We start from the raw sequence: 27,289 nt of genomic DNA on the forward strand, positions 1-27,289 counted from the left end.
GAGAAGAGTAGATTGCCGGACTTCATTAACGTAACCGCGCAAGTGAGCCTTCCGCAAATGTCAGGACTTTCATCTGGCGCAGGGAAGAATGATTACAGCACTTACACAAGCCATGGGTCAATGTGTAAATTTTCCAATTCTACTACATGTCAGAACAACGGCACGTGTACTACCGAGAACGGCGGGTTCGCATGCACATGCACAGCGTTCTACAGGGGGCGCTTTTGTGAGGAGTCCAAACTGAAACTGACTGTCGGTGAAGCAATAGGCAAGTCGGCAACAGTTCACTGGTCGATGGAAGGCGTCAATGGCACCGTCATAACGTCGTTGTATCTCTCTAATGGCTATAGGTGGGACCACGTCAGCACCAGTCGTGACCACAGCAGCTTTTCATTCGATGACTTGAGCCCTCACCAACATTACAACGTATGTTTGGTAGCTGTCATGCACACTGAAGTAGCGATTATGAGAGGGATGGTCTGCGTAGATCTTCAACCAAGTTGTAAAGAGAGAAGCTTGCATGATACCGTTCTGTGGATTATACACGCTCTGTCCATTTGCATCACTTTCTCGTTATTCTTGATCGTAATGTGGGGGCTTACTGTGGCTTGTAACACAAACGAAATCCAACACTCTGTACTTGTGGAAGATTACTAGCTCTGATTCTGTAAGATACTGATTAGTATGTAATCCGGGGAAGGTGAATGAATCCTACCCGGATATTAGGTACGACCGCTGATATTGTTATATGTTGTCTAATACCAAATCCACTTGCAAAATATTGTGCAGAAAAACTCTGACTTATAATTCGAGGTATTGTTTGTACATCATCATTATCATTGTTACGTACTTAGTACATAAGAAATTCGCTGGTTTCTTTCATGTGGTTGCAATTTTCACCGATCCGATAGATGGGGCTTGCGCAAACTTTAGTATTTGATTACCGTCATACCTAGACAATTTTTCCACAACGCGTGAGCCCACAACGCGTGAGCCCTTATGTTGTACACGATATCTGGTAAGATAGTTCAATTGCCAACCATTCTTTGTTCAGGTTATGTTTTGTGTGGATTCAATTATGAGCATGTGAATGTTGACATAAAAGCGACGTCACTCTTTGTAGATTTTGTCTACGCGAAGAGATATACGTAGGTGTTTAGTCAGTTAGTTATACTTTAGGTATGATCAGCAAATCTAATAAAACACATGAATCCAATATTTCTATATTTCATTTTTGTATACATCTTATCTAGGTACGAATGCATGTTATCTCCATAAAAGGAACATTAAGTTTACTGTCATCTTGTGCGAGCCAAACCTCATACCTTCCCCTTTGAAACTGCAATTTCCCTAAACAATTGTGTGATGAACTGCTGGCAATCTGGAAATATATTTTGATTTACAGCGCAAAGAGATAACGAGTTGCCATGAATCTGGTTAACCTCAGAAATACCTTTACATCAACAGGATTACTTTAAATTGTAACGTAAACGCTGGAAGTAATCAACACGTAATTGGAACGGCTGCACTTTTACAGCGTCTCTAGTCCATTGCAAAACCCCGCGCACTTAACTAGTATCCATCCGTACAACGGAATCCCGGCAGGACCTGATTTACGATCACTGAGAAAGCTTGCCATTTCTTAAGGCGGCTCCCGGGATGCCTTGTGTCCATTAAGTCTGCTTCCAGCTCGCAGACAGTGCGATCATCTCCTAAGGTCACACAAAAACTTGAGATAATGATAATACCTACCTTTCAGCATACAGTATGGAAGGTTATTTCTGCTCTTCAGCGTGTTTCCCCTTTTGTCTTGTCTTAATCTTCCCGTTTGTTTGAACATTACGGTTCATCTTGCCCTATCGATACTTGTGTAAATCTTACAAAGTACTTCTCTCTGGCAATGGATCCAGGGTGGATCCACAACAAAAGATTATCTATGGAACAATTTGCTTTGGTGGATTGCAGCGAACACTGTTGCGATCTGTAAAACGTATCAACTGACGTGAGAAAAAACAAAACATCGAAGAGACGGACCTAAATGGCTTACTGTAATCAAGGGTATTGGAACCACCTTCTGCATATACTAGTACCCTAGGGTTGATATAATTAGCATAACAGAATGTTAACACCCAAAGGTAAAAAAGGTCCTTGACCTCAGCACCAATGACTGACGATCTGCCCCTACAGTATGCCTGTCACGTAGGAGATGGATCAGCCAATTCTTTAGTCCGTACCCCTGAGAGCCGTTAAAATGCCCAGGTTGCTCCCTGCTGAACTGTAAGCAAAATCCCCGGATGATATTCACCAGGTTAACGTACCATGAGTCATGTCACTTCACGAAGCCACTTACTGAATACATACAACACTGTTGGTATCACGGTACAGAGCTGGCTCAGTACGTGGCCTGCCGGCAATTTACAGACACAATTCTAAGAGTATTTTATGGAACAATGCATCATATCAGGTACATTAAGACCAATTGACAGGTCCCTAATGAGATCAACCATGTATGGATAAAGGAAATGCAGTTCAATGTGGTATATTGCAATTGTATTGCAATTGTATTCGTATATTACATGTAAGATACGTATCCCACAACATGCTGTGCCTTACATTTTGTAAAGTGCCCCATGTAGGTAGCAACGTCAATCTCAACTGGTTGAAATCCAACATTTGCTCTACAGCACATCACTTATGACTTAGAGTTTACAATAGTCAAGACAGGTACTGATATGTAACAGAGATATCTCGGATATACTATCCTTTCGCAAACAGTAAGCTTTTTTTAATCTTTCAAAAACCGCACGATGTACTGCATAACTGACGTTGTGGCATTGGATGCCTGAGGTATCTTCAATGTTGGATGGATATTGCACTGTCCTGGGTATCATTCTTCATTCGCGACAGACATGATCTTATCTTATGTGTTAAATCATAATTATACATCTTACATCATATTCTAACTACGAAATCAAGGGTGACACAAGTCCAATTTTGGTCGCTGCATGGTCACTCAAAGATCGCAGTCTCGTGGAGAGAGCGCCATTCGAAGACCACCAAACCCAGGACCCGTCCAGTCGTCTACAGAATCCAAAATCTTACCCGCTGCGTCTTGGTATGCTGAGCATGATTCAGACTAAATAGGACAATTTCAGAGTCTGCTGCCAGCATTATTGTTAGATACGCAGAGATCTGGAACTCTGGAATGGATCAATATCCATTTTGAGGGAAGTCCGATTCCTCTACCAGTAAAGTGTAGTCATTAGAGTAGCATGCGGTCCCAACTCCCCACATGACGATAATAAATAGGAAGGCTGTTATAACGATAGCCAGTCGGTTGATCAGTGGCCATCCGTAGACATGGTCATCTTTTCCTTCCGTCTTAAACTGTCCACAGCAAGGAGTGCAGTCTTTATTCCTCTGCACCCACCTTTCAGATAGTACGCAAGCGCTGTACGTCTCCCCGGAGAAAAGTCCCTGGAAGACGTATTCGCCGGATTTCTTGGTGAGACTGACTTCTGTGCTGAATTTCTCGGCGTAAACGTAGACGTAGAACGGTTCTGGAAAAGGCTGTGATATGTTGAAGTCACGCCAGTCAATAGTGGCTAAGCTGGTGGTCACGTTCTTGATTAGGACCACAATGCCGGCTAGATCGACGTCACTTCCGTTATAGACATCGTTGGAGCGGAAACAGCCAATTTCAAAGTCATACTCACAAATAATCCTTTGTGACTGTGTCTGTGGTACCAAAATGTAGTCATGGCCTTCCGCGGGCGTGGGTTCCACCGTTGTTAAACTTTCATCTCCAAGGCTATAATTTAGCCCTGGCATACTTGTAGACTTTTTATCAATAAAAGTTCTGGTCATGTCTCTCCACGTTGCATTTGGTCCTTCGTTCTTTTCGAGTTTTTGGTAGGTAATATTGGATATTTTTGTCTGGTTAACTTCGCCTCTACGATTTTCTAAATTTGTAAAGAACTGTCCCATTCTTTGGACCTCTCCACCCCCTAGTTTACCTTTAGTAAAGTAATTTCCTTTTCGACTAGAATTCCACGATGTTTCATTTAGATCAACGTTATGTTGTACACTATTGTTGAGAGACGCCGAAATGTCTAATTCTTTCATATTTGTGTCATTGGCTGTTAGGTTCCTACTGTCCTTAGGAACGGCATGTTGACTGGTGTTTGGCGTTTGCATTGTCGATATGTTAGAGGCAGTCATATTAGGGGCAGTTGTGCTTTGAAGTTGCAAACTGGTGTTTGTTGTGGTACCACTAGGAGGACGTTGGGCAGTAGTCATCGTGACACTTGGAGATTCCACCAGTGATAGCAGCAAAAGAAGCGAAAGAGTGTGTTGTCTTGCCATGTTAGCCAGTGGTCACTGCAGATAGAAAATAAGCGAGTTGTGTTCATTAGACAAACGCAGGAAATGCTTTCATAGCCATACTACGACATTCACGGTTTTAAAAACATGTTTTTTAAACTTCCTTGCATGCACATATGCATACATATACACATAGATATGCACATTTACATACACATGTATATACAAATACACATGTGCGTACACATACACACACACATACACAAATATAAATATAAATACGAAGCTGCATATACATAGATTAACATACATTTACACAGATAAATACACATTTACATACGTTCAGAAATGCTTAATAAATACATGTGGAACAGAGCAGTACTACGAAACCATAGTACAGACAATACAACAGTGGAGGAGGAAAAGTATTGTACAGATGAGAGAAATAATGATTTGTGACGACTGAAGCAAATAGTATTGTATTTCTTTTGTCATATCTATAATAGTGTGTAATCAGATAGATAAAATCTTGTTCCTTTGCGCATTGATCAAGCACGTGTTTCAGAATGTGTGCATATGTTTACTGCAATTACGCTTGACGGAAATTAGCTTCAAGAGGTAACGTTATACGCAGTTTTACAAATGTGTACATACATACAGTATTCATCACTCACCGTGTACTGTAGAATTGATACTGCACGGGGGACGAGTCCTGTCGTGGTCTAATTCTCCGGCTGAGGAAAAAGATATAACGATTAAGCCCTTTCATTTTTCTATCAGTTGATAAGCTTATAAATGAATAGATACTCTAAATAGGAACCCCACCTAACACAGATTATACGTGTCAGTCTGCCCTATCCTTGTCAGGGTAGCTGGACGATAATGGCCCTAGAAAAGGGGGCCTCAATGGTCAAACTGGCTCTCTAGGGCGAGTGTACTTCTAGTATAACCCACATGCAAGTACAGTTATTTCTGGAACGCCAGCGTGTAATATAGTTCAGGATAAATTGAGACATTCTTATCTGATGATATCAACAGATGAGAATGCAATAATCAGAACTTAATTGCAGACGTCGGAAGAGGTAATGAATTATATAACTAGAATTTTAGATCAATTTACATGGAATTTCTATAACAGTGTTGAATTTTGAACATTTCGTTGCCCCATACTGCTTGATGCAAACTAAACCTAAGCATTAACGACTTAGCTCGCGGTTTATTGAGCTGTCCTGTGGATTTTCCTTCTATAGGCTGATTAGTGTGTTCATAAAGCCACCATTATACATTTTGCAAGGTGTAGTACTTTCAGTCCATACAGGCGTCTGTTATAATCAAAGTGCTTCCAGAATCGATCTTACCTCAATACTTTTAATACGTGTAACACGTAGGATGTTAGTCATTGGGATATTGATTTAGCAAATAATCTATGCAGTATTTGTCATATTAATTGTATAGATTTCTCCACAATATGCTTCTCATTTCTTCGTATCTTCTCCCTTTTAGCTGTATATCATGAAATTTAGCCGTCTTTCTTTAAATTTTATCTCATTTTTTATCCCTACACATAAACTCCATCGACAATTACCCCCCTCCCCCTAGTATCAATTTCTCATCTGTCTCAGATCGTTTCACTTGAGTATAAAAAGGTTGTAAGGAACATCTGCTTGTAAATCGATAACACTCTAACGGCTTGTTTATAACATTAGCACTCCTCGGGCGGCATGTTGGTTCGAAAGCAATTTCCGATGACCCAAATTTCCTCAATGTAACCTAGTAGAAAGCTACAACTTAGCTTGATGTGCTGTTTTTCGTTATATTGATGGACACGCATTTAGAATTGACATCATTTAGAATATAATTGATTTCGGAAGTAGGCATAGTTTAAGATGTAGGCAATCAGTTATCAGCTGTGCTATGGTCTTTAGATTTGCTGTATTAGAAAGAAATTGTCCTAGTCCGAGAAAATAGTCAGAAAATTATGACTGTCAAGAACCATATTCATACAGCACCATAGTTCTGCTTCTTTATGATACCATGATACTAAAACTATACTTTTACAATTTACGGCTACTATTAGACACCACATTAACTTTTGCATGAATAGAACCAGAACATGCTTACTATTGATCTTTGAAAATCTATGTAGATTTCCGCTCAACCTGCATGAATATTCACATCCACCTTTTTCTATGGATGCGCACACCCATTTGTCAGCAAAGATGTTTATTATCGTTTCCAATTATGTAGTGTTCATTAGAAACGCCTCCAGCATTTTGTAGTTCCTTGATTGACGTCATATGCATACCGATGGGAGATTCTCTACAAATTCGAATTTCTTAAACTTAATGTTATTGTCAGAACAAAATTCAATAGTTTGAGGCATACGATGTCTCTAGCTTTATATGATTTTCTTTTTAATCTTTTTTCAACAACCTAAACAAAGGACTTGTTGACTGGTTTATAACTTGTTCATAAAGGCAAGGAAAATATACTTTCAATTATTTTTCTAGACATTTGCGCACACATTAGACCTTTAGCGTTGGTCTTTATTGCCTGTTGTTAAAAGAATTACCCGTTATCCTCACATTTAAGTTCTATCGTACCACAATTGGTTTCCTGAGTAATCATGCTGATATGGAGAAGAAAACACCCGTTAACAGGCCTCTCCTTCAGACGATAGCGACCCCTCTGAGACGCACAAGATTTAAATGGATCGTTCAGTGCGAGAGGCAATCTCAGCGGACGCGCCTTGGAAGGTGCTAAATCACACACACTGTGCAATTGTGCTGCTGCCTGCTGCTCGGATATTCTCCAATCAAACATGCAAGGACATCGCTCTCAAGAGACTGTAAAAAAGGATGCAGTTCTGAATGGATGGAAACCTGCTTTTTCTCTAGCCTGGAAAGTAGGCGTTACGTTTTGCCTAGTTTCTGGGCTCTGTACGTGTTGCTTAAATATCAAATTAAATATCAGTTTTCTGACTGCTATCAGTATTCTGACAGACGACCATCCCTTGGTATAAGGCAATCCTGGAAGCCTGCTATGGAGGCTACTTCTTTCACTCTCGGTATCGCTCAGAACTTTGCTTTTTACGCTCCTGGCTTATCCAAAAGCCCGCACTCTATTCTAATCTTTTAATGTTGCTCGACAAAGCCCCTTTGCGACGTTGTAGCGTTGGCACATGCCCTTGATGGTTACGTATGATATTAATCTTGTAGCCAGAACTCATGCAAGCTGATGAAATATCAAAACAGTGCCATGTATCACCTTGGGTCGACCTTGGTGATTCATATGCCCTGCGGCGATGTGCTGTCATATTCTTATTGGTCTGTGAGTTTACGATAGCGAGATGACAGTGATATTCCTTTCACTGCTTGATGTTTTGTGTCCTGAATGAAAATCAAACACTGTTTGTGTGTGTTAACCATGACAAATATTATTTCTACGCTGCACTGAGATACCTTCGCAAAGCACATAAGAAGATTAAGTCTCTCTTATCGTTTAAGACTGCAAGATAAGACGTAATTTCGAGTCATTTTTACCATAACTGGACGCTTAAAAAAAGGCATTCAAGTCACGATTTTTTTTGGATATCGCGTTCTCAGTGTCGAGTATGTTTAAAGAGCATCAAAGACGAGTCTGTATGTATGCCTGGGGTGAAATTAGCAGTACATGTAATCTTGTCTTGTCATTCATAACAAGCTCTGTTGATATGGACCCAATAACGATCAATGAATATCGCCATAGAACTATTTTAGTGGCAACTTTAACAAGAGTGTCGATGATGCTATGGATACAGGATTCATACAGAGATGCACCAAGATGTTATAAAGATGTTGAACTCACCGCCCTCTAAATGTTGTCAGTTGAATCACCACGGGAAAGCACACCCACTCCAACCCTTTCACTCGCCTTGTTCGCTATCTACGGACCCCCTATCGCCTTACAGGCCCCAGGAATATCTATCTCTTCTTAAAACCATATTTACATAATACCAGTTCACCCAAAGAGGCAAAAATCAATAAATGTGTTTCTAAAAGGCTGTACCTGTCGCTTGCAACACGCGAAATTTCCAGCCTACTAAACAAGGAAAAATGTTGATGTTTGTTAAACAATGGGGCCAAATGAGGGACGTTGCATCAAAGAAAACATGATGACTGTGAGATGATATGGCATACCGTTATATCAAGTATCTATAGCCCAGTGATACAGCCTTAGAAAAAACATAATGAACCTTACCTGAAGGATTATCCGTGGTCTCGGCGGACGTTATTTGGAAACAAACACCGCTTACTGATCTTAACGTGACCCGGATCACGCTAGGCCCTACCGCTGTCTTATCGTAAAATCGAAGACGGAATCCCGAGCGGTGACTGATGGATAACGTCTATCGGGTCCGACTTCGGGTATTGAAATGATCTTAGCATGGTCAGGGCAGGCTGCAATCATTATGCACCCGTCATTCAATGCCATGTAGCCTATCTGCATCACCGAGAGTCATCATAAATCAATGCACACATACGTGAGGCGAAATATCTTGAAGAAAATCAATTCATTCATTAGATTCGTTTCACCTACACCAGCTCCAAAAAGAACGTTATTGGATGTTCTAACATTGCTGAATGCGTCGCAAGGTTATGACAAATGTCTTTGACACTAAAAGGGAAATTCCAATAGAATTCCGAATGTTCTTTAAGCGTTAGAAGACGTCTTGAAACTGTTAGTTATTTTTTGTGTGTTCAGTGCAAAACTCGTGATAAAATAGAACATTGCAAAAAGGGCGCGTTCTTTACATCCACATAATTTTGAAGCCTGTTATTCACTATGTATCATGCCGAGCACATCACAAAGAGCGCGCACTATCTCACTTCTACATGTATGTCTGCACATGGCATGGAAATTTGTCGCCTCATGTTTCTATAACATTTTCTCAATGTACCGTGACAGGAGATCATATGTTCTGCATCGCGTATGTACGATTGTGAATTCATCACCCAGACGGGTCTCATTCAGGGGTTCGTTCACCGGAACAAAGCCGCGGCAATCTGGTAGTGGGTGACGTCATTGCCTTAACGCGATTGGTGGTTGGCCTTGGTATCATCTGACGTTCAGCTTGACATTTGACCCGGGCTCTCATCTTCTGGTAAAACAGAGCCGACCGTGTCATCCGTCATGGCACGGCGTATAGGCGGAACCGTCAGGATTTCTTACGGACACGGGCCTACCGTGATTGATTGGAACTGCATTACTGCCCCTAACGATGTAACGCAGGGCCTTAAACTTTATAGGATTGAGTTCTTGTCTGTTGTGACTGCAAAAGTAGCTTGGCAGTACGTGTAAATTTCCATGCATTGACTTTCTGTATTATGCATTATTTAGTAAGCACTGTGGCAACGCTCTGAAATAATTGATGTCCCAGTGAGGTTCTCATTATGTATTTACAATAGATATTACGCAATATAAGAATACTGCTAATGCACAACGTAGCTTTCGCCAACATGATATAAAACAGTGGCATTGTCAAAACAGGGTATACGAGGTCACAATTAAAGTTCTTCATACACAGCCATGAAATTTATTAAGAGCCAATGTTTTGATGACCATCTGTCATCGTCGTCAGGGCTATACTGACTGATATACAGTGAACTGAAGTTAGGTGTTACAGGTTCACAGTGCACTGGAACTGGGTGATGCAGTCCCAAACCTAAAGTATTGTTATATCAGTAAATATTCTCAGTTAACAATGGTTAAACGATGCACTGAATAACTTCAAGTATTTTATAATTCACCAGGGTGTACGAGGGTAGACAGGAGTATGAAAAGTAGGTATTTGATATTTTGAAGAACAAAATCTATTTATGTCTGCGAGAGGCGACAGATATATGTTTTACCCGTTACTGATAGACATGCTGCATTGCATGTTTAGAATGGAAAACTACTGTCTTAATAAGATCTGAAATGTCAAAAGAATCGTAGCCTATCAAAGCAGACGATTAGCCTCTGCAGACGACCAGGCGACTGGATGATTCGGACGATTAACGTTATCGATTTTGTGCGTCATTTCTACGCTAATATGTGCGCGCAAGTAATTCAGGAATTCCTACTTAGTATTAATAATTCGATATTCATAAATCGTTATTGACTAGGCGGTTACCTTTTTGTTAAAGTTGAAAAAGAAAGATAAATGGACCACGCATCGACAACGTATTACATGGTGGCCAAAATGTGATTTCAAGGGAAGGACGAGAGAAAACAATACGTGGAGAATTCAAATAGAATTCAATCTCTACAACTGGATAAAAAACGGAGATTTACTTCCGGACGTTTCGATTGACATCCTTCACTCTTCTTCAGTGTCTTCTAGTAACGCTGAAGAAGAGTGATGGATGTCTAACCTTCATTAATGTAATACATGGAGAAATGATTGGGATGTCCCGGATGGGATGGAATGAGACGGTGGGCACCATAGACCTCCTGCAACGTATGATCAACTGCTCACTGAGTCACGTGTTCTATCTGCATGATGTGACGTCACGGCAGCAGTGGATTGTTCATTCCTTGTTAAAGACTGGTGCTGTTCAGTCGAAAATTTGGGTGAGTCCAATTTTGGTGTTTGATATTACAGTTTAGCCTGGTTAAATCTCGCTTTATAGCAGCCCGCCAAACATCCGCCGGCCCCCTAGTGGGGCCAGTTACAGCCCTGGACAGCTGAGTTTGTGTTACACAGACTAATTACAGTTAAACTAGTTCAAGAATGACTGCTACCAACACAGATGAACTTTCATATCATAATGGTGTAATTGTTGGTATGATTGAACCCTTTTAGTCGCGACCGGTTGAATATTTCAGACTCAGTTCTTCCATTAGTCCATCCAAATTCAGTGTGCGGCCATCATCCTAGTACGAATAAGAAAATAAAAAACCGTAAGCTTTAGTCATCTGTAAATAACACAACTACTGTAGAACATATTTGTCAGAAACTTGCACTAAAAACTAATATAGCAATTAATTCCGATATATCAGTTAGTTTTTAATTAGGACATGTTGATTTAATTACATAAATGACATCACCTGGGACCCCCAAACCTAATGCGAGTATGCGAATAAAAACTAGTTTGGCAAAAAAAGTTGCGTTCATTATGAAACCTAGTATTTGGTCAGGAAGATTGAACACGAAGAGTATGGTATACCGAACAATATATTCTTCATTTTCATTCTTTCACATCTTCTTCTATGACCCTGGAAATGACTGTGGCATTCTCCGACATCCGTATACATATCAAATTCCGATATTGTTTTTGTCATCTTCGACATATATTTTTTTCAGTTTTCAGCTGCTTTTGTACGATTCATGCATGGTTGATTTTTTTATTTTGAAACGGCCGAAAATTGATGCGCGCGTGGATGTCATCCACACACTCATGTCAGCATGGCCAGACTCTGCATTGTACTTGCTGTGCACCGTTACCTTCAACCCTTTTATGATGAAACGCAATTGAATTCACGCGAATATATCGCTGAACTGGTATTGATATTGGATTTTCATGCATGCCTGTACTTTATATATATATATACATGGAAAGATGTTTATTTGTCACAATAAACAGATCTAACAAACTAACCTTAGTGTTCTTTGGGCAATCCCTCGCAGTGAACGTAATGTCACTTTTAAAAGACGTGACTTTATCCAACTGAAGATAATTAAACTGGTTGAGATCATCATCATCCCAATACAATAAATAAAAAAAAGGCAGTGACCTGAGACAAAGTCAGTTGATAAACCTATGAAATAAGATAGCATTGCGTGAAATAAAATGTATTTAAAAGGGGCATTTGAATAAGCAGTAGGCCTTATAACAGACGCTTGGTGTACTAGAGGTTTGGCCTGGGGTATTGTCAAATAAAGTCACCAAATACGCCCAAAGGAATTCATTTCATACGATAGAGTCAACTTGCATTGGGCCATAGATATTATTCATAGACATCTTACTGTTAATCTAAAAGCAAACATATCCTAGTGTGAGTACCATCATTCATGGTGACCACTGGTTCAATTCTTTCGCTTGCTAACCACGTAGTCTGGACCTGGGTGTATACCCGTGGTTAGCAAGCGAAAGGATTGAGACAGTGGTCACTACGGAGGATGGTACTCAGGCTAAACCTATCAACGCAGCATTTAAAGGGTCAACCATTATCCTACACAGGCCGTTTTATTTGGTCACGAGAGGGGGAAACGGTACCGTTTTCGAAAAGTATTGCTCCCCTCTGTATGAGTAAAGGCAGATCTCCAGTGACTGTTATGTTGGACACTGATTGGTCCTTTTGGATACTGCCTTGCCTGATCTACTTGGGGGTTATCTTGCTACTAATATTCTTACTGTCTGCTTTAGATGCCGGTTTGAGTTGTTCCGAAGTATACATAGCGACATCTATCAATTTAAGGAAGAACTTCATTCACAGGTAAACACACTATCAGATTTGTAGGCAATGGGTAAGCTCTCAGGACTGGGATGTTTATTATGTTAATCAGTACATGGATTAGAGTAACCTGTAAAGCCGTTGGCCCCGAAACGATAGTTTTGCTAACGAAATGCAGTTGTTAATCCCTTTAATAGGATTGCGTTTGACTGTCTCCCTGAATTTTTATGGTCCATGCATAATAGATAGACTAAACCTCCTAGCAGTGGTAATAGGAGTAAGAAATCCACACAGGAGATTAGAAATAACTCATATACAGTAAGAAATAACTCATATACAAAGACCACTACAAGTAACATGTATTAGTTGCCACTATAACCCCTGCTACAAACATAGGCATTTAATTCTTCTATTGTTGCCACCAACGTTATCAATACTGTCATTTGTTGTTGATGGAACTTTGGACATTATATTGGCAATGTATGGTATTAAGGAGCAAAAGGATGATGTAGCACTTGAGCAATATGGAGTGCCATGTCTGCAGTAAAATAGTAGAAAAAAAAACCACACAATATGAATTGTAAAATAAAACTTATATGAAACAAATATGGAAGGATTTTGCTCTTTTGTCACATCTATGCAAACCGTAAAATATATGATATTGCTGAAAAATAAAAATAAAAGTTACCTTCAATAAAATGTTTAGATCGAAGATGATTGTCATGATGCTTCTCCTATTCATAACCTGACACACTATAGACAACAACATGTATTATAACCTGGCTTAATCTGACACCATAGGCATCAAATATCTTAAACTATAGCTCTACCGTAATAGGAAATACAAATTCAATGAAAATCACCACTGCCTACAATATCTGGATGCCGCGTAGACTGTCAGAAATACTAAAAGTAGCAGAATCCATATGGCAGAGTCAGAAATGATGGCGAGTCTCTTCTCCTTCTCCACCCAGGGTTCGCTGATGGAGAAGTCCTTGCAGTTGTCGAAGTTCACGGGCGCTCGCACCATCCCGTCAGCGATGGGGGACACGCATGCGCGGTAGTTCACATCCGGGTGCAACCCTTCCAGCGTGAAGTTTCTGGTAAAAGCGTCGAGCTGAACAGAGTATTTAAACTCGTAGTCTAAACCCTGCATGTAGCAATCTAGCTGAAATCCTGAAATCGGATAGCGTATGTCGATTTCCCACCATATTCGCACCGACGCGAACACGGGCTCGTTCACGGAGAAGTTGACGATCATGCCGCCCACAAATTCCTGGCAACGGTCTCCTGCAAACGTCGGTAAGCACGCGCACCTGGGCTGCCCCTTGATTACTGTACAGATGCCGTTATTCTCGCAGTAGTCGTCGGGACATTGGAAGTCCTTGGTTTGCAACCGGGGGCTTTTTGTCGCCTTTATCGGAATCTCCGTTCCGGGAGTCTCATCTACAGCAGTGACAACAGCCACGTCAGAAGAATCATGCAACCCTTTCTCGTAGTACCCAGACCCCAAAATGTCCCCTCTTCTCACCACACGGCGAGGTGGGACCTTCGCAAAGTCGTGCCCATTACTCCGACCTCTGGTTCGTCTTTTGCTTGTTGCCGTCGTCTTCAGTCTTATTCCTCCACGAACGCCATTCCCGTCGCTATGTCGGAACTCATCGTAAGATTTCGACCTTTCCCACTCACTAATACCGGATCTAGGCACAGTCACGTGATGCCGTCTGCCTGGTGTCATCTGTGTAGGTCCGGTTGTAGAAGTGAAAACACCGTGAGAGTGTCGTAACCGAGTATTACTCTTTTTCCTAACATTGGGCGGGTCGAATCTCCCTGTCAAAGGTGGCCGAGGAATATGTGAACTTGGGTGTTCAATCTCCACGTTATAATCCCCACTTGACGTGTCTTCAGAGGTTTGATGTTTGGCATCTATTGCTTTTGAAGAATCTGTCACGTTCTCTTTGTCTGTCCCGTTCCCAAGTGGTTTGTCGGTTGGCTCGAAGTATATATCTTCAGAGTAGCCGGATAGTCGAGTGGGCATCAACTCCTTTGTTGAAACCGTTCTGTGCCTAGCTTCCATCCACACACCCCGGGGTACAAAGATCCCTGAGTCCCCAGTAGGCATTGGAGAGGTCCGTATGGGGAAACACGTCGCCTTGTCCGGTAGAAGGTGAACAAGGTACATGGTACAGACTGCCACCCATCCTGAATCAAGCTGCATGCTTGCTCGGTCAGACCGGTCCTCTGTAGAGCAGACCCCTCAAACGATCTCTAACGATGGCGAAGTTGATTCATGCCGTTGTAGACCAGAGCAAGGTCATCTGTCATCCTGAATGCCGATCGTCAACACTGGAAAGGCATACAACAGCACATTACAGCTCAAAGAGCCAAGTTCCGCATCTCCTTTGGGATGGGGATCTATACTGTAACATCACACAAACACACACACTAAAAACGCCAGAGAGACCATCACGTGTACCTTCACCGTACATGGAAATGTCCCAACATGGATGAAGTACCCCCAGGTGACAGCTTCAGGCGGTTCCACGAATAGACAATGCCCCACAACCAAGCCCTTTAATTTCCTCCCAAATTAAATGAATCCATTCCCCTGAATCGGTCTCAGACGGGCCTCCGCACGCCATGCCTCACGCGTGGGTGTACAGTCGCCGATTTCCCAAATGGACCATACATCAAAGGACTGGTTGTGTAATAGTTACGCACTTTCTTGACTCGACCATAATGTTGTCTTTGAACCAATTCGGGTCTCCTTCAAAGATCAACACGGAATACATTGTCTTCCTCAGCTGACGTTTAAAATTATGAAGCATTTACTGTCTTACAGAAAATTTAAGGTAACGTAACAACAACGAATTAGCTCATCTCGTGAACGGTTGCTTCTAAGTACTACCTGCTTTGGTAATCGTCAATCCCTCGAAATTTCACTCAAAGTGTAACGTTGACTCATTTTCTGCCATTTCCCTATGCAATAATTGATATTACCGGTACCACTTCAACAACATGCAATATCTTACTGTTCACATATACGAGTTCAGTGGAAACACGTCATATATATATATACATGAAGACCATGTGTGAATTCAAATTTTGTCGCATTTTCTCCCCAAACTTGCAGACAATAAATTTTCCACACAATTTTTGATGGCCTCAGCATGTTCATTTTAGAATGCACTGTTAGGAAGAGAAAGCAATCAGTTGATGACATGAGGTCGATAAATGCACATGATGGCAATATACGACGCAGAACGTGAACAGGGGATATAGTGTTAAAGCTCTGTGACTTGATTGAAGGATATAATGCATAGGTTTTGTTAACTATTACATGTGCTCATGAATGCACGTTTGGAAATTTGGAAACCCGATACCCATAAGTTAAACATGCTCTTTTGTATAACCGGTTAACTGGCCAGGCCACAAAAAAGATAGAAATGAAAGAAAACTTTTTAAGATATGTCCAGGCGTACGATCTTGTATCATCTTTTGTCATTAGTAACAGTTTGGAGAGTGTGGCCAGTTTAACGTTGAGTCTATATATCACCAAGATTTACACAACCTAAATTCAATCTTTGGCCTCCCTGAGTGATAATACATACCATTGCACCACAGATTCGAAATGGAGGTTGCGGCCAATGGCGCCGACTGTGGCAATGAAAAAAAAAGCCTTTCACCCAAACTTTGACTGAGCAGAAATGTTCGCGGTGGATTAATGTTCGCGGTTTTCGCGGCGGCCGCTTCACCGCGAATTTAAAACCACCGCGAATATTTTTCCATAATTGTAAGAGATTAGTAGTCTCTACCAGACTCCGAATCGCTGGAAAATCGTAGAAATGGAACAAATAGAGAGGATCGCGTGCTGTTCCCTGGCCGGTTATATTCCTCTGGCCGGCTTACTCCTCTGATTTGTTACATTTCTACGATTTTTCCAGCGATCCGGAGTCTGGTAGAGACTAAGAGATTACAGTGCATGGTGCTACCGCGAAATTAAATCCAACGCGAAAAGTCCATTTTCCCGCTACCGCGAAATTAAAGCCCCGCGAACTTAAATGCATTTACAGTATACCAACAGGCTCGTCGTGGGGTTAAACGAACAAAGTGCCAAAAAAGTCCATAGAGAGCCTGCTATGGAGGCTAACATCTATATACGTTTCATGTTGAGCAAATTATGATCAATTGGTAGATAAGACGCCAGCGCAGGATGCCTGTTACTCTGGTAGCAGAAGTCCCTTTAGTATCAGTACATTTGGACACGAGGTAAAAGAGACAAGAACTTATTCAGTAAAATGTAGACAGGTTATTATAATCCCATACAGCTGACCATATTCATAACGAATTATAACGACTGTCGCAGACAAAGGAATCCATACGAGTTTGTATCTATAGATAACATAGCACTTACCCATGCAAATGGTCTCTGCGGTTTGGGAAAAAGATAGAAGTTCCATTTGATGATTATGCCTTCGCTGGTAGCATCAAATGTACATCTTCCTAATTAAGGACGAGGCATCTTGTAATGAAGAGTCCAGAAGCTTTTCCGAATCCGAGAATTCACCATTGGTTCCGCCTCATGACATGGTCTGCTTATCCACAGAATGGCTGGAATGGATCGTCTGCCCATCCACCAGTTCAATCATTGATTCACCCACACACTAGAAATGAGCCCTAAAGCAATATTTCTACTCCGCTGACATGCTTAACCAATATTGCAGGGCCCCCAATATTATTATGTCCAATTGCGTATAAAGCAATAGTGGCCCTGATTTGCATTTTCAATCCCGATATTGCGCAAACGCTGACCATGCCATGTCTATACTATAAGCATTGATCTGAGCAATACATTACATTACATCACCTCAACTTGGATATAGGGATAAAGATGGGATAGTACCTATCCATGTCTAGCATTCATGTTTACAGCCAAAGGCGTAGCTATTATTTACGATGAAATGGAATGTTGTGATGATATTGTAAGTCTTATCTATCAACAATATTAAGTTAATCATTTTCATCACTTAAAGTAGTGATGGCGTTCAGTGCAATCGTTGATTATGGTATAACGTTATGCATTTATGCTCCACTCGACTTAATGTTAGTTCAGCATAATGGAAAGGTATTGGTATGTGACTACATTGAAAAGAATGCATTTTGGAGGCTGAAGAATCATATTTAAAGCACACTTCTGAATGAAAGAGTGGGACTGTCGATATTGGACATTTGTGACCTTAAGACACCCTAGGCTGTCCGCCATGAGCAGACCTTTATTTATTGGATGAGCGGTGTCGCTATGTAATCTAGTTAAAAGCCTGATACCACCCGGGACAATCATGGCAGGCATGACAATGAGAGGCTCTGGCCTGTGTTCCGTGGACACCAAGGCACCCACGGGAACTATTTACTGGGCCACGAGGACAAGTATCGACAAGTAGCTTTGTCTGTGTTGGATATGAGTTGCATCATTCCGAGAGACTGTCTGTTGTAATCTCCAAGCAGATTCACCGGTGGCAAAAGACAACAGTATCCAACGTGCTACAGGTGGTCAGTTGGACGCTGTTTTTTTGCCCTTTTAATACTGCCATCTTATGCCACCGCGGCAAATCTTCTTGAAGATTATTCTCCACAAGGACGGCATCTTGTATAACATTCTTGGTCTCAAACACCTAGTGGTCAGGAAGAAAAGATTTAATGCTCCTTGGTTTGGGCCATAATGGAATTTCCAAGAGGAAACCTTGGTCAGCCTATAGCTATGGGTACGTTCGAAGAAAGGCAACACAATTACTATAGTATATTGCTGAGGGATGAGTTGGGGTAATGACTTGGCATACATCCTGCATTTGGCAGTCTCAATCTACAGGACTTCAAAGACTGATGGAAATAGCGGTAGTAGATACTGGAGAAATAGACTCAATAATACGCAGCTTACCACATTCGAGTCACAGAATCCTAAGATTGCGTGTTGTAACTCTAGCCTGTTCTGGTGTGCTCTTTAGTCTATTTGCTCAATCAAATTCTGCTGTTTCCAGCAACCTGTAAAGACTGCCATTTTTAACGTGTAGACGTGTCAGGCTCTCTTCTGTCTTTCTGATACACTTAATGTTGGTAAAACTTTATTTGTTATTCGTTACATAAAGAACTTAAAGAAATGTATGTGAGCATTCATATCAGAATAATATAAAGTTAGAAGTCTACCTATTTTACTATCTATAACATCCTATAATTACAGTGATGGTTCTAGGCTTCTAGCACAACTACAAAAGATAGAAGTTATATCACAATAACAAGTTAGAGTGATGGAAACAAAATGTGTACCTTCTACATCTATCATTTAACACATTTAACACATATAATTCCCGCTAGCATTATTGTTGTCATCATTATTGTTGTAACCCCTTACCTCACACTGTGAGTCTATTTCTGGAATCGAACAAGTACACAGCTAACTGATATGCTGATTTCAAACCAGTAGATAACAGGTAACAAAGAACTTTGCTGCTAAAGCCTTTTGTTTGTGGATTGCTCAAACAAGTAAGCAAGAAAGAACCTAAAAATTTAACCTGCATTCATGGCACAAGAGCTCAATTTACCAACTACTAGTAATTTAGATGAGAATATGTGTATTTTGATGAGATGACCTACCTACTGTGTTGAAAACTGACATTTACATGCCAGATGTGAAAATAATGTCAAGTAAAATGACATCTACTTAATACGTAAAAAAAACAAATAGAAATTGTAACCAGATATATACCACTACTTCAACTACACAGGAATCTAAGTACACGTATAACAACGAGATATACTTGAATTAGCATTGTATTGAAATATCAAAACTTCCCACAAAACAACCAAACCAAACTATACTGTATGTTCTATAGGAGCGCAATGAAGTCCTTAGTCTGTTAATATTTATCCCCAGTGTGAGTCCTCCTGTGAGTCTTCAGCTGAGCCTTCTGACTGAACTGCTTATAACACATCTCACACTTGTACTACGGTTTTTCTCTTGAATGGGTTCTCTTGTGTGCATTCAAAACAGCTCGATAACTGAATTGCTTGCTGCATTCCTCACATTTATAAGGTTTCTCGCCTGTGTGAGTCCTCATGTGAATCTTCAGATTACTTCTCTGGCTAAACTGCTTACCGCACTTCTCACATCTGTATGGTTTCTCACCCGTATGGGTTCGAATGTGTTTCTTCAGATTATGTGATTCGCTAAATTGTCTACCGCATTCTTTGCATCTGTAGGGTTTGTCCCCCGTATGTGTTCGCATGTGAGCCTTCAGCATACTCTGCTGACTGAACTGTTTAGAACACACCTCACACTTGTAGGGTTTTTCTCCTGAATGAGTTCGTTTGTGTATCTTCAGACAATTTAGCTGACGAAATTGCCTGCTGCATTCCTCACATTTGTAGGGTTTCTCATCTGTGTGAGTCCTTTTGTGAGAAATAAGCCACAGACGACGTCGCAAAATGCAGGGGACACTCTTCACAACTGTACGGTTTCTCTCCAGTATGAGTTCTCATGTGTCGCTTCAGCGAACCCAGTTGCCTGAACTGTCTGCTGCACCGCTCACACATGTAAGGTTTCTCACCAGTGTGAGTACGTACATGGTCCCTCAGGTCACCCTGATCACTGAACCGCTTGCTGCATTCCTCACACTTGTAAGGTTTCTCACCCGTGTGCGTCCGCATGTGAGTTTTTAAATGGTACAGCCTACTGAACTGCTTGCTGCATCTCCCACACACAAAGGGCTTTTCCCCTGTGTGAGTTTTCTTGTGTCTACTCAGAGTACTTGGATGACTGAACAGCTTGCTACACTCCTCACACTTGTAGGGTTTCTCACCTGTGTGAGTAACCTTGTGATTCTTCAGATTGCTCAGCTCAGTGAACCGTTTGCTGCACTCCTCACACTGGAAGGGTTTGTTGGCAATCACACGCAAGTCTTCCTGTGATTTAACCTCAGCATCGTTGGATCCCATGTCATTTGTTGCCATAGTAACCACAGCTTGGGCCACGCACTTCTGTAATGAACAGAGGAACCATGGTTACCACGGTATAAATTAGGGTATAATTTACTGCACTGATTGTTGATCAACAACAGAGACTAGACACACACATCAACTCCCTGCTATCCATTTCTGATTGACATCAGATACTAAACGAATACCGATAGTGTTTGGAACTGAGGTGGACGAATGGGCTTAGTTTATGATGTCTCATTAGCCGTGTATGTGCGTGGATTCCAACAGGTGTGCTTTGATCGCCGTATCACACATTGGGTACATGAAAGGCTTTTGTCATGGTCAAGATTGACCGACATCAAAAGGGAGAAATAATGCTGTCAATATTAGTCGGTCTATGTTTTTCTTACTGTACAAGATCAAGTTTTTGGCCCAACAGAACTCAGTGACAGCCGTGTGTCTATGTAAATTCATAATTATGCTTTAATAGTACACAAGTTGTTAGATAAACAGACAGAAATTGAGTACATGTATATTCTGTTCTAACCAAAAGTGAGCTGCATCATTGTTTGCTGTGTTTATGTTACCAGCGTTTAACTGGTCACATGTATTACATGTATTTGATTTTTGAACGACAACGGCAGGAACCTTATGAAGACCCCATCCCCCCATTTAAAATGATCAAGGGTTGAAGGAACTTCCTTGCATTTGGTGGAAACATTTTTCTTTCATGGAAAACGGCTTTGCTTTTGGCAGTAACATCCCAATCCTGTTCAGAAATGACAGGAAGTGCAGGAATTCTTGAATCGGTGTGTTTAAATTCAACGAACAGACTCATGCCATGGGCTGGTCGAGCGGACAGTGGTTCAAGCCAATGCTAGGGTAGCCTGAATACCACACCCCAGCCCAATTTCAAAAATATCTATCCTGCACGATAGATATGTCTGAGATCGGGCTGGGGTGTGGTATCCAGGCTAATGCTGGTGCAGTTTTATCCATTTTGTATTCTCCTTAGTCTGGAAAACGGGACTACTTTGGGCACCATTTCAGGACATCGTCCTGAAGGTTACATCTTACAGAATTACGATGTTATTCGCAGGATTGTACTAGTACAGCTGTGTACAGATGCTTGACTTTTCACAGTGTTATAAGGTACAGTCGATGCCATAATTGGTGGAAGTACCAAGGAGCTTTTGTATAAAAGCACCTTGGAAGAACAAAGAACGGCACATAGTTGACTACGCGCCGAAGATATTACTTTACTAAGCCAGTCTAATTTGACAAATAATTCTATACTACAAACTATGGACTACAATCCAATCTCTAAGCTTTGTACCCACCTGCAAGCTAACCAACGAGGAAGCAGAAGAACGCGCGCAGGATCGACAAACAGGAGGGGTTGAAACAGAAGTAATTTACTAAACGTCAACTGCCTCGTGGTGGAAAAAAAGGCTTCCTTTGTGTTGCAAATTCCAGACAGCCATAAAACGTGTTTGTTTGAACAAAAGCGCACAGCTAGCTGACCCCTACTCTCCAAGCAGAGGTTAATATATAATTATCTGACGTTTTATTTGGCGTTTAAGTCGGGCGTTCTTTTTTGTTTGGAAAAGACGGCTGTCTTTGCGCTACAATTACAAACAGCTACCCTAGGCAAGGGCTTTGTTGCATGAAATAAAAATGTACCCCCCAACTGACATTGTTGCGTCACAAAGGCGGGAAAACAGGCAGTTTCAAAAATATTTATGGGGTTCCATGTCTACGTGTTTTTTTTCAACCTTTCATGGCCGACAGTCTAGCACAGTTTCAAACTTTGAAACCTTCTATGAAAAGTACGTTATGCATGTGGTATTTTTGCCTCTAATGAACTTTCCTACCAGAATAATACAATGATAATCTTAGCTTTTGGCATATTTGACAGAAGGCAACAGACATTCTGGCCATGCAGCTAAATCCTCTGGTGCATTATTCAGCCCACTAATATTTGCCTTTTTTCTGCTGTAGAGACGACTAGACAACCATTTGTTACCCTGGGGGATTCCTTGTCTTTTTGACTAATGCAAATTGAAGTAATCGTTTATTCCGAACATAAACAACTTCTGAGCATTCATTATAGAATAACATATTTCACTAAATACATGAAATGCAAAATGAAGTAAAAAACTTAATTATACTAGCCTGATTTATTCGCGCTTCTCAGGCCCGTCGTACATTGCCGCGCCTATCCGCGGGGAGGAGGCTACAAGCTCCGGATAGCGGAGTTTGCGTTACACAGACTTGCCAGGTGGAAAACCACATGTCAACATGACAGATTATTAGTAACAAAACACGTTTTTTTGCTTTATCATTATACATGTATAATTCCCACTAGTAATATTGTTGTCAGCTTTATCACTGTCAGCCTAAAACTGGGAGCCTATACCCGGAATAGAATCAGATACATTTAATACAATGGTTATCTGAGATACTTGTTTCAGATCGGTAGATGACATGTATCAGCAAACTATGTCACTAAACATTTCTATTTGTGGAATTTTCTGAAAAATAAACATTAATTGTTTCTAAATACTATAATAACGTGATAAAATTTAAAAAGTGTAAGAAAGAACCTTGAAGTGAAAACTTGTCTTAACATATGTACAAATGTATAAACACCAATCCAGTACCTATTGTGTTGAAAACTACCACTTAAACCATTACTACAAATACATGTACACATGTAAATCTAGATCTAACTAACAACAATATGTAACTGACTAATCTTTGTTTTAGAATATCAGGTTTTCAAAACTCCCACAAGATGACTCTCTATGAGAGTGTGATGCACTTGAGGCTCTGTGAGTCCTCAGGCGAGTCTTCAGATTACCTCTCTGGCTAAACTGCCTGCTGCATTTCTCACACCTGTACTATGGCTTCTTCATCCTCAGAATACATAGTTGACTAAATTATCTACTGCATACCTCACATCTGTAGGGTTTGTCAACCGGCTGTATGTGTTTGCATGTGAGTCTTCAGCTGAGCCTTCTGACTGAACTGCTTATCACACACTTCACACTTGTAGGGTTTTTCTCCTGAATGGGTTCTCTTGTGTGCATTCAAAACTGCTCGATAACTGAATTGCTTGCTGCATTCCTCACATTTGTAAGGTTTTTCACCTGTGTGAGTCCTCATGTGAATCTTCAGATTACCTCTCTGGCTTAACTGCTTGCCGCACTTCTCACATCTGTATGGTTTCTCACCGGTATGCGTTCGAATGTGTGTCTTCAGAGTGTGTGATTCGCTAAATTGTCTACCGCACTCCTCACATTTGTAGGGTTTGTCACCCGTATGAGTTCGCATGTGAGCCTTCAGTATACCCTGCCGTCGAAACTGTTTAGAACACACCTCACACTTGTAGGGTTTTTCTCCTGAATGGGTTCGCTTGTGTGCCTTAAAAGCAGCTAGATGACTGAATGGCTTGCTGCATTCCTCACATTTGTAAGGTTTCTCACCTGTGTGAGTCCTTTTGTGCGACAAGAGTCCAGACGATGAGGTGAACTGCTTGAGGCATTCTTCACATCTGTACGGTTTCTCTCCAGTATGAGTTCTCATGTGCTGCTTTAGAGAACCCAGCCGACTGAACTGTCTGCTGCACCGCTCACACATGTAAGGTTTCTCACCTGTGTGAGTACGTATGTGGTCCCTCAGGTCGCCCTGATCACTGAACCGCTTGCTGCATTCCTCACACTTGTAAGGTTTCTCACCCGTGTGTGTCCGCATGTGAGTTTTTAAATGACACAGCCTACTGAACTGCTTGCTGCATCTCCCACACACAAAGGGCTTTTCACCTGTGTGAGTTTTCTTGTGTCTCGTCAAGGAACCTAGCTGACTGAATAGCTTACTGCACTCCTCACACTTGTAGGGCTTCTCACCTGTGTGAGTAACCCTGTGATTCTGCAGATTGCTCAGCTCAGTGAACCGTTTGTTGCACTCCTCACACTGAAAGGGTTTATTGGCAATCAAGCGCAAGTCTTCCTGTGATAGTCTTTCACCATCTTCGAATCCAATGCCATTTGTTGTCATAGTGTCGATAGCTAGAGCCACTTCTGTAATGAACCATTGAGAGGCACTTTGATTATCGTGATATAAGGATTTACAGTAAATGCATTTAAGGTTGCTAGGATTCAAATTCGCGGTAGCAGAAAACAGGACTTTTCCCGTTGGTTTTAAGTTTGCGGCAGCACCATGCAAGTTGTAGTCTCTAACATGCATTGGCATAATATATATATATATATATATATATATATATATATATATATATATATATATATATATATATATATAATACCGGTCATAAGCCTTATACCGGTCGATTAAAAATAGTGGAACTTAAAGAGATCTACACATGCAACAATAGTTATTTCTGAGGTATGCACACTTCAGACGTCTAGGTGTCCAATACATAATTTACAAAGCATCGATAACAATGCATTCGAAGACAACAAGGCCAAAAGTTTTCAGGTCATTTTCGGGGCAGGCGAGCTCGTCGTGGGACAAACACACTGTCACGTTCATCGCCAGATTTGTACATAATAATCACATGTGCTCAGGGCACAAGACGAGCATGATTCAACAGCAATCTTGAATTTCTTTTGGTGACCTACAACTCGTGTAAAAGTGTGAGGAACCGTTGCATAATAGCCCGGATCTACGGCTGAATGGGTCAAATTGAACGTACGCCGCCATTTTCCCGCCATTTTTAATGCTACGGCCAGCAGTAAAGTTTTACGTCATAGCGGTTGTCACGGACCAAAATTAAATGAAAATTCTTGTCAGTATACGCCCATTTTCTCATGACTTTTTGTATGCTCATGCAGATTTTTGTTTTGTGCAACTACTAACAGGAAAGAAAGGAACAACAGAGGATGAATAAAGGTACATAGCGGCAGTTAATTGTGCCGTGTTTCGTTCGACCGGTATAGTGCACCCCCTTCCAACCACGCGCCCGTTCTCCGTGCAATTCCGCGGTGTGTTCCAATTACGATATTATGTTTTTAGCAGGACCAGAGAGACAAAATAATTTACACAGAAGAAGTGGCAAAGGTAAGCTGTAACAGCAACATGTAACTGGAGAAAATGATGCGTTGATCATTTGCCAAATTAGCATTGCTTGAGAAATTGCAGTAAACCGACCGGTATTATGCCAATGGATGTTAACTATCATGCAAAAATGTTTGTGGTGGTTTTGAGTTTGTGGTGAAGCGGCCAACGCGAAAACCGCGAACATAAACCACCAGAACATTTCTGCATTTACAGTATATAATTTACTGCACTGATTGTTGATCAACAAGACACAGACTAAACACAAATATAAAGTTCTTAAGTCCTTCCACCTTACCCGATCCTACCCTTCTGATTGACATCATTTCGTTTTCGGGGTGTGGCTGGTGGGACTTTGTTGTATTATACAGTACATTTGGACTTTGTTCTATAGTACTGATTGGGGGAGTAACCATAAAACAAGATTTTACCATGGTCAATATTGACAGACGTCAATTTGGGATTTATAAGGTTTTACCATAATGCTATAAATGCAGAAATGTTTGCGGTAGTTTTATGTTCGTGGTTTTTGTGGTGTTTACTTCACTGCGAACTTGAAACCACTGCAAACATTTTTTCCATTATAGTATGTGACTACAGCCTATGGCGCTACCACGAAGACTCTACTTTCCTGCTACCGCGAAATTTCAAATCCCCGCAAACTTAGATGCATTTACAGTAACGCAAGACTTTATATTGGTCAATATTGACTGATGTCAATTGGGGGGTGTAATACAGGGTTTACAATGAGGTTTCTATAACCTCCTTGGTTTTACCATGGTTGAATATTGACCGACATCATGGAGGCCAATACGGGGGTGGGGGTTGACTGTGGCTAATTTTATCTTGTGACCTACGAAGACCCTTCATTTTTGTGAACACAAGATATTAACATTATCTTATCAACTGGAACTTCGTAATGGGGTTATCGATATCAATGATGTTAAAGAGGTTTTAGACCGAACCACCACGGGATTTTGGGATTTCGCGCAATTAACAGAAGTTTCTTATCCGTTTACGATTATCCGTTGTGCAATTAACTGGCTTCTACTGTATATAACGTTCTTTGTCAAACAATACACTTCTGACCGCCGAAGACACTACTCCACTAGCTGCTGGTCTAATCTGGCACACAACGCTTTGTATAACGTTACAAATGCTGCTAAATGTTACGTTGAAACGTTCGTACTCACCGCAAGCTAATCAACTTCAATGCAAAAGCGTTTCAGATCAAATAAACCGGTGGGGTTTGATGTTCGATGCAGAGATTTTCGAGACCCAGCCGCCTTGTGGTGGGTGAGAGAGAAAAGATGCAGGCATTTCTTTGTTTTTCAGACTGCCATAAAACTTGTTTTTGAACCAACCCGCGCACAGCGCACAATCAGCTGACCCCGTGAGGTCACGACACCGCGGGAAAATTGGGCTGTTCCAAACCATTTAGGAGGGTCAACGTCTGTAACACTCGATTTTAATTCTCCTTTACACCACAGTTCAAAACATT

At 41.1% G+C, this 27,289-nt stretch overlaps 1 protein-coding gene and 1 pseudogene across 8 annotated transcripts; both read right to left on the reverse strand.

Annotated features, from left to right (window-relative positions):
- Positions 1–1,839: 1,839 nt before the first annotated feature.
- Positions 1,840–27,256, reverse strand: LOC118430574 (zinc finger protein 235-like). 8 transcript variants are annotated; one of them, XM_035841531.1, is made up of 3 exons: positions 26,982–27,256; positions 4,998–5,057; positions 1,840–4,380 (listed from the first exon to the last, which is right to left on the reverse strand). In XM_035841531.1, the coding sequence occupies exon 3, from the start codon at positions 4,363–4,365 to the stop codon at positions 3,211–3,213; it is 1,155 nt and encodes a 384-aa protein (XP_035697424.1). In that variant the 5' UTR covers positions 4,366–4,380; positions 4,998–5,057; positions 26,982–27,256; the 3' UTR covers positions 1,840–3,210. The 8 variants fall into 8 exon arrangements, with proteins under 8 accessions (XP_035697424.1, XP_035697423.1, XP_035697421.1 ...); XM_035841530.1 differs by lacking the exon at positions 26,982–27,256 and adding an exon at positions 20,595–20,719; XM_035841528.1 differs by lacking the exon at positions 26,982–27,256 and adding an exon at positions 8,563–8,784.
- On the reverse strand, positions 19,176–20,745 carry LOC118430438 (annotated as a pseudogene).
- Positions 27,257–27,289: the final 33 nt, after the last annotated feature.

Source organism: Branchiostoma floridae, chromosome 14 (assembly GCF_000003815.2).
Source record: "Branchiostoma floridae strain S238N-H82 chromosome 14, Bfl_VNyyK, whole genome shotgun sequence".
In the NCBI taxonomy this organism is placed as follows: domain Eukaryota; kingdom Metazoa; phylum Chordata; class Leptocardii; order Amphioxiformes; family Branchiostomatidae; genus Branchiostoma; species Branchiostoma floridae.